At 40.3% G+C, this 12,012-nt stretch overlaps 1 protein-coding gene across 1 annotated transcript; it reads left to right on the top strand.

Annotated features, from left to right (window-relative positions):
* Positions 1–134: 134 nt before the first annotated feature.
* Positions 135–10,814, top strand: smyd5 (SMYD family member 5). Its single transcript, XM_036575641.1, has 13 exons — positions 135–279; positions 975–1,083; positions 1,264–1,403; positions 3,238–3,359; positions 3,546–3,615; positions 5,013–5,117; positions 5,209–5,271; positions 5,447–5,517; positions 5,629–5,735; positions 5,977–6,033; positions 6,158–6,252; positions 8,447–8,517; positions 10,529–10,814. The coding sequence occupies exons 1-13, from the start codon at positions 187–189 to the stop codon at positions 10,665–10,667; spliced, it is 1,242 nt and encodes a 413-aa protein (XP_036431534.1). The 5' UTR covers positions 135–186; the 3' UTR covers positions 10,668–10,814.
* The last annotated feature ends 1,198 nt before the right edge of the window (positions 10,815–12,012 follow it).

Genomic DNA, 12,012 nt, shown 5'->3' with positions numbered 1-12,012 from the left:
GAAAATGGACCAAAAAAAGAAAAGAAAGATATAATTATAAAACAAGTGCACCACTGATTCACTTTCCTCCTCACAAAACGTCTCTCTGAAATGAATAAAACGTGTTTAATTTTTTGTTGACGTCAGCACACTAGTGAGCCGCTGATTGGTTGAGCCCCGGGGATCAGAATTGACGTCATTTTCAACATGGCCGCCCCCTTGGATGACATGTTTTCTCGGTGTGTGGATCCCGGTAAAACCAGTAACTGTGTGGAAGTCCGATTTATCGATAATGTCAAGGTAGGCATCAGTAACAGTGTGGCTGAATGAGGAGCTTCTCCTCTGATCATAAAAAAAGCTCGTCTGGTGCGATTAAGCCGCTTTGCCTGCTGCTGCTGCTGCCAGCGCTGCCCTGCAGTCCTTACAAACGGACCTAGGATAACATTAAAGAAGCACTAAGCTTTCTGTTCTCCTGTATAATAATGCTTCACACCCGCTCGCCAAATTGTAAAATATAGCTTAAGGTATATCGGGTCTCGTGGTTGTGTTTTTTTATGCCAAGCTTGTGCGGTGGACATAACTGTCCATCTGAAGCCATTTCACATGAGCCAAAGCCATGCAGGCCTTACATACTGAGCTCCTGTATTTTCTGTCTTAATCTTTTTTTTTTTTTTTAAATTAACTTTCATATCATAACAGACTGTTGCATTTGAGGGCAGGCTGGTATGGATCACAGACTTACAAATCCAATAATAAAAGAATAAAATAATAAAGAAAGGAAAAAAGACAAGAAAATGAGGGACATTTCAGGTGAACTCATTAGCAGATAAGATGGTAGATGTAAGTAAATGTAGCTTTTTTGCTATACATTTTTACAAGACATTCATATGTGCATATATGATCTACGCGAACATATTTCATCTGGGGTTTGCGTTTCATCACTTGACACTTGTGAATGTAATATTTCCCTAAGAGTGATGTCTTTATCTTTTTAGGGCAAAGGATTGTTTGCCAAGAAACCTTTCAAGAAAGGTGATACCATCTTTATTGAGCAGCCTCTTGTCTGCGCTCAGTTCCTGTGGAATGCTTTATACAAATATAGAGGTAAGTTATTCAGCTGAATCAGCACACAAACTGTAAACATGCAGGCATGTTGATTGTGTTGTTTAACTGTTGGTAAATAAAAGTATTCTGGCTCTGATGTAAAAAGTAAGTTGTAGATGTGAGGTTCTGTGATAGCCTCCTGCGTTTTGTTAACCTGAGCTGACACTCCCCTCTCCCCAGCGTGTGACTACTGTCTGCGCGCTCTAGAAACAGCAGAGCAAAATGCTCGGAGACTCAGCGGTCTGCCTGGCCTCAGCCTGCCTCATCCTGAGCTGTGTAAGGTTCGGCCAGAGCTACATCAGGCTTGCCCACACTGCCAGGTACTGTGCACTCCCTCATTTACATGAATCCTGCAAGCTGTTTGCACTCGTCCTGTCTGATTATTGTGTTACAAGATAATACATTGCAAACAAACAAACAAACAAATAAAAAATAAGAGTTTTTATAGCCACGTATCTGCAAATATTGCCAAAAGTATGTGGACACCCCTCCTAATTATTATGTTCAGGTGTTTCAGCCACACTCATTGCTATTAGGTGTATAAAATCAAGCGCATAACCATACAACCTTCATACACAAACACTGGCAGTAGAATGGCTTGTACTGAAGAGCTCAATGACTTTAAATGTGGCACTGTCATTAGATGCCACCTTTGCCAAGTCAGTTCAAGAAATTTCTGCCCTGCTAGATCTGTTTGGTCAACTGTAAATGGTAAACCACACAGTCTCTCAGTGCAACGCCCCTGAGTGCTGAAGCACACAGTGTGTAAAAATCATCTATTGCTCATTACAGTTCCACAACACCTATAGAAGCAATGTCAACACAAGAACTGTGTGTCAGGAGCTTCATGAAATGGGCTTGAGTGTTGTAAAGCTCGCCACCACTGGGCTCTGGAGCAGTGGAAACATCTTCTCTGGAGTGGCAAATCATGCTTCTTATCTGGCAGTATGATTGGTGAATCTGGGTTTAGCAGATGCCAGGAGAACACTACCTACCTAAGTGCGTAGTGCCAGGAGTAAAGTTTGGTGGGGAAGGATAATGGTCTGGGGCTGTTTTTCAGGGTTTGGGCCCCTTAGTTCCAGTGAAGGGTGATGTTAATGTTGCAGCATACAAACACATTTTAAACAATCATATACTTCACCCTTGGTAGAAACAGTCTGGGAAAGGTCCTTTTCTGTTCCAACACGACTGTGCCGCTGTGCACAAAGTGAGCTCCATAAAGACATGGTTTGATGAGTTTGGTGTGGAGGAGTCCAGTGGCCTGCACAGAGCCCTGACCTCAGCCCCACTGAAGACCTTAGGATGAATTGAAACATTGCTTGCAAGGCAGGCCTTCTCATCCAACTTCAGTGACTCACCCCACAAATGCTCTTATGACTGAGTGGGCACAAATTTCCAATGACACACTCCATAATCTTGTAAACTCCATATTAATGCCCATGGGTTTGGAATGAGATGTCCATTTAGCTAATATAGGTGAGAGGGTCACATGTCCACATACTTCTGGCCATGTAGCATATCTGTTGCAGAACTCTATTACATTAAAAAAGCCAAATGGACCTGTGACATTCTGTAGTTGGTGTCTATATAAGGACCTCCAGCTCTAAGCTGGTTTTCTCCATGAGAAAAATTATCTTTTTTTTTCTTTCAGGAAATGCTCTCTCACCCTTTGATAAACAAGAATCTTTTGTCCTATGTACATTTTCCCCCTGAATGTGACCAAATCTTCTGAATTACAAGGTTGTTAAAGATTTGAAATATGAGCATTGCTACCTCCATGATCTTATGATGTCAGTTCGACTCACAGCAGTGTTAGCTTGCATACATTCGTATTTCGACATTTTAACCTTGTATTTCAGAGAATCCAGTGACATTCAGGGGGAAAATGCATGCACGCAAAACGTATCACATTAGAACACCTTTATTCATTAAAAGGGTTCAAAGTGGTGATTTCAAAAATATCATTCATTTTTTTCCTCGTAGAGAAAACCAGCATAGACCTGAAGGTTTTCCTAATACGGATATGAGACCAACTGCAGAATGACAACACGACTTCAAAGATCTAAAAGCCCCAGTCCTAAATGCGGTTCTTCTTGGTCATCTGAACGGAATACATAACTTTCTTACCTCACTGATGTGTGTTGCCCCCTGCAGGTGATGTACTGTAGCAGCGAGTGTAGGCAGGCTGCCTGGGAGCAGTATCACCAGGTCCTGTGTCTGGGCCCGTCCCGTGAGGACCCTGATCATCCGATCAACAAGCTGCAGGACGCATGGAGGTGAGATGTAAAGAAAAGCTTGGGTTTATCTTTACATGATGAAGGAGCTAAGTGAACTAATAGTTTTTCATTTGTCCACAGTTATCTTGTTTGTTTTGGTGGGACATGTTATTATTGCACACACATATCAAATAGACTGGATATGCTGACTGAGCATGTCTTTCTCCTTTTATTGTCGATGTTTAGGAACGCACACTATCCCCCAGAAACCTCCAGCATCATGCTAATGGCAAGGATGGTGGCAGTTGTCAAGCAGGTACACATTCTTCCACAATCTTTCTAAGGGGTAGATAAATTTTAATTATAACCTTTAGTTTTTTTTCAGTGTTAGTCTTCAAATGTGTTATGGTTCTTTTCTTTGATAGTTAGACAGATTAAAAGCTGCCTAATAACCTTTTTGCCTTTAGTTTTTGCTAGCGTGGATGTTAATGTAGATGTTGCTAGCGTGATCTGGACTGCCATATAGAAGTAGCACCTGTTAAAAAGTATTGAAGGGCTGATGTCCTACATTTTTGTTGTATTTTGTATTTTTCCACTGAGATCCATTTATGATATTAGGGTGGTTTTAAGTACCAAAACAAGCTGTTTTAAATCTTTCTGAACAGCTCCTTACAGCTGTTTTTGTTACTGTACCATTAGGGCTGATTTATGTAAATGATATATTCTGACTGGCTGCCCTGCATTATGTGTCATTCAAAAAGCAGTGTAGGCTCAAACACTGCTAAAATGCTCTAAGCTGAATAGATGGATGTATGTAAATGCAAGGTTTTCATGACTTCACAAAAAGATTGAAAAATATACACCGATCAGGCATAGCATTATGTCCACCTCCTTGTTTCTACGCTCACTGTCCATTTTATCAGCTCCACTTACTATATAGGAGCACTTTGTAGTTCTGCAATTACAGACTGTAGTCCATCTGTTTCTCTGCATACTTTGTTGGCCCCCTTTTACCCTGTTCTTCAGTGGTCAGGACCCCCGTGGACCCTCACAGAGCAGGTACTATTAGGGTGGTGGGTCATTCTCAGCACTGCAGTAACACTGACGTTAGTGTGTGTTGTGCTGGTCTGAGTGGAACAGACACAGCAGTGCTGCTGGAGTTTTTAAACACCTCAGTGTCACTGCTGGACTGAGAATAGTCCACCAACCAAAAATATCCAGCCAACAGCGTCCTGTGACCACTGATGAAGGATAAGAGGCTGACCAACATAAACTGTGCAGCAGCAGATGAGCTATCGTCTCTGACTTTACATCTACAAGGTGGACTGACAAGGTAGGAGTGTCTAATAGAGTGGACAGTGAGTGGACACAGTGTTTAAAAACTCCAGCAGCACTGCTGTGTCACTGTGTGTGTGTATATATATATATATATATATATATATATATATATATATATAGATATATATATATATATATAATATATATATATACACACACACAATATTCCAACATCTAGTGTAAAGCCTTCTCAAAAGCACAGAGGCTGTTAATGCAACAATGGTTGGACAAACTCCCTATTAATATGCTTGATTTCAGAAGAAACTTTAGATAACCAGGTGTCGACAAAGGACATACAGTGTAGAAGCCGTGCTTGTTGATAATTATCAGCTTATAATGTGTACATAGTTGATTTATTTATTTTTTTTCTTCCAGGCTCAGGACAAAGGGCGCTGGCAGAGGCTTTTCTCCCACTTTTGCAGCCGTGCGGCCAATGAGCAGGAGGAGATAGCACATAAGTTGCTAGGAGAGAAGTTCCAGGTTGGAAATGACTGATCCCTTCCATACCGGAGCCATTACCTTTCTTTCATTTCTATGCTTTTTTAACGCTTATCACTTTCTCTCCCCTCAGGGACAACTTGCTTTGCTGCGTAACCTTTTGACCACGGCACTCTATGATGATCACCTCAGCCAAGTCAGTGCATATCTTTTCATAGAGCAATTTCGGAAGGTTTTTTACAGTGGTTTGAATTTCCCCATTACTTTAAAAGTCTTTAAAATTAATGTCATAGGTGTAAAATTGAAGGCATATGAATGATGAAGTGTGGGTGGCTAAGACTGTGAGTAAAATCTCTTTGGTTTTTATGTAGTGGTTCACTCCAGAGGGATTTCGCTCTCTCTTTGCTCTTGTCGGGACCAATGGGCAGGGTATTGGTACTAGGTAAGAGCTATATATACATTACTACTCTTCTCTAAGCCTTGAGGCATTAATTATTTGACTCTGCTTCTGGAGATATTTAGTTCTGAGCCCAGTTGCTGATTCTCTGTCCAGTTCCCTGAGCCAGTGGGTCCATGCGTGTGATGCACTGGAGCTTCCCCACCAACAGAGGGAGCAGCTGGATGCCTTTATTGACCAGTTATACAAGGACATTGATAAAGGTCACTGTTCTTCCAAATACACATAGCAAACTGTGCTGTAGACATAAAAAGATTGATATATGCAATACAAAATGACAGCCGTCTGCACAAATCACACTATTACACTTACTGACACGTAATGCACACAAAAATAAAAGGTATGCTGGCTTCTATATTTATATATGTTGGTTTGCTGAAATGTGAAATAGGTTTGATGGATGGAAGGTTTCTGTAGATTGTCGTTTTCATGCTTGTCTTACAGAAACGGGTGATTTCCTCAACTGTGAAGGCTCCGGTCTCTACCTTCTACAAAGTTCATGTAAGAATAGTGATCTACACTCATTCCATCTCATGTTCTTCACTCGTCTACACTCATTCTGCAGATTTGTACAACACTTTTTAGGCCTGAAGGGTCACCTGTCGCTGTTCCCTTTGTTGTTAAGGTAACCACAGCTGTGTGCCCAACGCGGAAGCATCCTTCCCTGACAACAACTTCCTGCTTCACCTCAGCGCCCTGAGCGACATCCGCCCTGGAGAGGTCAGAGGCTTTACATGTGGCTCAGCACGGGTTACGTCCCACCCCAGGGGGACTAGTTCTTGTATTCAAAAGTTTATAGACTCGTGTTGTCAGTTAGAATTACAGTGCAGGCAGAGGATCGGATCAGTTTTGGCAGCCTGTCAGAGAGAGTGAAAAGGCTTACATCTGCCCGCTCTGGTGCCGTCACACAGGATCTACAAGGCTGTTATTCAGATTGGGGATGTTCTGTTTATCCAGCGGCAAATAAGATTCAAGAGGCTCTATTCTAATAGTCAATAAACTCTTTTACAGTGAAGAATGCTTTAGTATAAACCAGACTGCAAAAAGAATGGTCTGAGGGCAAATACATCCTTGAGTACTTCTTTAGTGCTCAGCTCTAGAGTGAGTCTGAAGAAGTAAGTGCTTCTAGGAATGTTTGTCTTATGTTTTTTGAGAATTAATTGATATCTACTCCTTCTGCTGGGTTTAGGTTTAGTAATATTAAATCGCTTGGTAAATAATTGTCTTTTAGAGGACTTGACTCAGGGTATGCACAGTCATATGCAAAAGTTTGGGCACCCCTGGTCAAAAGATGTGCTTTATTATTTTCTAAGTGAAAATTAATACACGTTCTCTGCAGAGAACACACTTGTACACATTTTAATGCACAATCACTGTTTATTTATTAGTTTTATTTTTTTTCTAGTGTGTTAAACTCAGCAAATAAATAGAAAATGTGCAAAAAAATGACAAATGTAAGTTTATTTCTTGTAGAGGATGTGTGCACTTATTTTCACTTAGAACATCAACAAAACATAACTTCTCTGGGCGTATTCAAGATTAATATCATACTTAATAATAGTAACTTAATAAAATGACTTAATAAAACTTAATAGCACTGTGTGTGTGTGTGTGTGTGTGTGTGTACATATATACACAGTGACTAAATATATAAATAACAGCGCAAATTAGACCCCAGGCAAACAACAGTCTGCATTACTCAAGGCATAAACAAGCAGTTCAAACGTTGTACATAAAGATAAGCAAAATAAAAACAGCATAAAGTACATGCGGCATTAAAAACAATAAATGTAATTAAAATGAAATTCAAAACAGACAAAGAGTAAATGGAACAGAGAATATATAGTAAAGTGCTAAAAGGCATATGCTAGCCTAAACAAATATGTTTTAACTGGTATATAAAAACACATATAGAGCTTACATTCCTGAGAGAAAATGATCTTCCACCATCTGAGCTGTAAGTGATCTTAGGGGCCTGTAATAAGCCTGCCTCAGTTGAGCAAAGGGGTCTGGAGAGGTTCTGTAACATGTTAATCTAGAAGTTATGAAAGCATAAAATGATTTCTCGGCATTTTGGAGGGATGGCATGCGTCTTATTTTGGAGACAGTCGTATGCAAAAGTTTGAGCACCCCCAGTCAGAAATGTTTGGTTGATAATAAGCTAGCACATCCTCTGCAAGGAACTTTAATTTGATTTTTCTTTTCTAATTTTATTGCACAGCTTCCTTTTATTTTTAACATGGAGGAAAAAAATATAAAACATATAAAAGTTTTGCATAGGCCGCATGTATGTTTTGTTTTTTTCCCCGAACATGTTAAACTCATCAAACAAACAGTAATTTCACAGTACATTAAAATATACAGAAGTGTGTTTTCTGTAGAGGGTCTGTATTTTTTTGCCATCATCAACAATTCAACAAACAACAAAACATGCAGTTTGACTAGGGGCGCTCAAACCTTTGTATACTTCTGTGTGTTCCTCCAATAGTAAAATGCAGTCTTGGAGACATAACTGATATGGGACTCAAATGATAAACAAGCATCCAGTGTTACACAAGAGTTTTAACTGTAGCTTTTGGTTGCAAGGTCAAGGATTAAATCTGCAACCTTATTTCGAGCAGATCTTTTATGTTGGACTGAGTGATGTATCCTTTTTACCTTCCACCCTGGATCAAACATGATCAAGACTATCCTTTACTGTTGTTAAGACATGATCAGAGCCAGAAAAATCAATTTGGTGTTCTTGGTCTACAGTTGAGCTTTAACCATAGACTGGAGGCTGCAGCCTTTACAAGAATAACATCTCTCCACAGCTAGTTATCACCTGGGTGAAGCACAGATTCCGTTGCAGAGCTAATTGGTAGTCGACTGTAACCTTCCTCTCATTAAATTCTTTATTCTGGGCTCTCTGTAGGAAATCTGCATCAGCTACTTGGACTGTTGCCAGCGAGACAGGAGTCGTCATAGCCGGCACAAGATCCTGAGGTAAATGAATGTAACCCCTTGTCTGAGCATCCTCTGCGAATAGCCCATGTTGAGGCAGCCTCCAGGGGGGATCAATGACTTTTCAGCAGGCTTATGCCAGTGGGATCAGTGGGGGTTAGCGAGGTTAGTGCTTGGGCCCCTGCTCTCTATTGATCGCTTACTTGTCTATTGACAGTCTGAACGGTACAAGAACAGGGCAGGTTTATTTGGAAATTCCACTTGATCTGTGGTATATTCACTTTATCATGCAAGACGTCTCACTTCACGCTGAAAAGCTGCTGTTGAAATCTCTGGCTGTGAAGCTGGAGCACAAGCAGGCTTCCTCCCCATGACTTATTAGCCATCTTTCATGTATTGGAGAGGTTCAAGAGACCTTGAGAAAACCTGGAGTTCAGTAACTCCAGGGGGGCGATAAAATGCAGCCTTGTGTGATAATGTTTTTTTTTAGCCAAACAACCAAGTTTGCAGGTGCAAAAGTGAATATTCCTGACAGTGTAAACTAGCGTCTGACTGAGATCAGATAGCTGTTGCATGGATTTATCGTTGAAATTCCCACTGTTAAAGAGCCTATATCCTACATTTTGCTTGTATTTTTTTTTCCACTGGGGTAAAACCAAGCCAACATTATAATTCGTTTACATGACCATTTTAGAGCTTCTCCTTATCTCTTACACAGGCTGTTTTTGTTATCAGGTCTTGAACACAAAACACCAACATGACAAAAAATAAAATAAAAACCTTTAGTTGGAGGTAAATATGTCACAGCACAAGCCCTCGGAGCAGATATAAAGAAACCAACAAAACCGCTAACAATTCTGGGAAGCCACCCCCGCCCCCTGTTTGTTTTTATTCAAGTTTTATTCAAGTTTGCTGTTTATTTAAGTTTATGAAATGTCACAGTTGGGAATTGACACTCACATTTGACAGTTCACACTTTACAACTGACAGCCATGTCAGTCAGTGCACCACAATTTAACTAAATCTTGTGGAGTGCTCAAACAGCATTTACAGGCTTTGAATACTAATTTATCGAATTCTCATTTATTGTAATTTATCATAGTTTAAGGCACAAATTTTTGGCTTAAAACTGACAGTATTTCCAGACACCATATAGAGAAATGAGTACCAATGTATCAAATAAATCTCGGGTATTCAAACTATTTGGGCCCCTCTGAAATTTTTGAATACATAAAATTATATCAGATGATAATTTCGGTTCAGATTATCAGAATTTTTAGCTTGGATTAAAATTAGTATCAGTGACCATTTTTATATTAATAGGGCCCAAGTTTAAATGAAGCAAACGCATAATTACAGTACTGTGAAAATCAGAGACCACACTTCATTTATTTACTTTACAGCCAAAAAGGTTATTCAATAAAACGTTATTCATTTTCTTAGCATCAGAAAGTTTTCAGTAACAGCAAATTGCACAGAAGCCTCAACAACTAAATATAAAAGCCATTTTTTTCAGTATTCAGAGTGTTTTCCCTTTGCCTTTTGCAGTGTCCACTCTTTTCATGAGCCTTACTTTCAAGGAAATCTTCAGGGATATTTTTCCACTCCTCCAGAATTCTTGGAAATTGTATTTTCTGCTTCTCATGATCCAAATAATCCCAAACACATTCAGTGATGTTGAGGTCTGGACTCTAGGGTGGTCAGTCCATTGGTCTGAGAACACCAGCAGCTTCTTTGTTTGATTTGCAAATTTTCTTCTTTGTTGTCTTATTTGCTTTTTTTTCAGTAAGGGCTACTTGGCAGCTACACATCCTTTCAGACTCATAGTGTTGTTGTCTTCTCACAGTGGAAGGATGGTCAGATCTGAAGCAAGAGCGGAGCTTGATTTTCTCCTCTCTCTCAAAGATGAAAGCTTATAGTGCTGTTTGTCTGATGGTGAATGGTAGTTGTGAATGGAAATTATGTAAATGAAGGGTGGTCTCTTTTGCACAGCACTTAACATAACAATACAACTGTCTTTTTTTTTTCCCTCTTTCTTGTGTCTTCTCCTCAGAGAGAACTACCTGTTCGTGTGCTCGTGCCAGAAGTGCATGTCCCAAATGGATGATGCAGATGTGACATCAGAGGACGAGGATGAAGGAGAGGGAGAGACGGAGGGGGATGACATGGAGGACGAAATGACGGACGTGTGATGAAGATTAAGTTTCAACCACCTACATATCTTTCTGTGGACGTTTACACTGGGTAGCATCACCTTAGAGAAAGCACTCATTTCACCCAAGAGAACCTGCCTCGATGTTCATACGGCAGAAGGCTAACACCCCAGGCTATGCAAAGTATCTCTTCTGTGTCAGTTTCTACACCTTTTCTGGATTCTGTCCCATTAGTAGTTACCTGCTGAGAAGACTGCCATTTTCATCCCTCAAATCATTAATTACAGACTGATCCACTGCACCTGTGTAGGATTTAAGATGGTGCTCGAATTTTCTCTTAACTCAAGCTTATATGGTTACATTATATAACTTATGGTTATAACCAATAGAACAAATCAGAGACCAGGTGCCCGTCTATGCACTGAGGTATGATATTTAGATTTAGGTCGCGGAGCGTAAAGCTTTAGGTTTAATGCGTCGTAGAGAAGTGGTCCTACATTTCTCCGTCTGTGGAGAGCTTTATCTCATATACTGTATGCACAAACAAGTGACCATGCAGCATGTTTACCAAAATTGTAGTTTACTCATCTCAAAACCAGAGGTCGTGTTTGGTTTATAGCCCTCTGAGCAGTTCCAGCTTGCTGTAGCAATTACACATCACAGTAAATGATTGCGGCTCTGGCAGTGCCCCTAATGTGGGAGAGAGCCCGGAGTTCAGAGCAGGTCTAAGTTGATGGACCGTTATGTGGCAGGTATGCAGTGAGTTAGTTCTACTGTATCAGCTGCCAAGCAGATGAATTTTGCCTCAGGATTCTGTTTTTGATGTCAAACGAGGACAGTCTGCAGTGTTGCAGCAGATAGGAAAATCCTGGCAATCGCATTTTATACCTCTTGTCATAATCCTTCGGCACTTAATACAGTCATCCTCTGTTTACGAAATTCATCTTCGAACCCTCGCACTTTCCTCCTGTCGCGGATGCCTTTATTGACAATTTCCTCCTGTCTGTTCCATCAAGCACACGCCAAAACAATTAAACATTTAAAGGCGGCAGATGCTAAATAAAACATAACCGAAGACCTTCTGACTGCAATAATAATCACATGTGACAGTTTGAGAGTGCTCTACCCTTAAAATTGAAATGATTCCTTTTTTGAACATTCAGTGCTTCAGTGCTTTTTTATCTTGCCGAAGCATCAGACCAAATAATGAATAGATTAGCATACACTAGTGGCATGTCCTCCCCACCCCCTTTGCATTTCCTCTTTGTTCTGCCATCAAGACTCATATTTTGTATATGGCTTAAAGCTGGTGCTGAACTAGGATCAGTTTTTTGTCTATTCAGTGTCATTTTTATGGGCCGGTGGTAACTGAGCACTGATCAGC

This window comes from Colossoma macropomum, unplaced genomic scaffold (genome assembly GCF_904425465.1).
Source record: "Colossoma macropomum unplaced genomic scaffold, Colossoma_macropomum, whole genome shotgun sequence".
NCBI classification, from domain to species: Eukaryota; Metazoa; Chordata; class Actinopteri; order Characiformes; family Serrasalmidae; genus Colossoma; species Colossoma macropomum.
The sequence above is the reverse complement of the archived record's forward strand: the minus strand, read 5'-3'. Positions and strand labels throughout refer to the sequence as shown.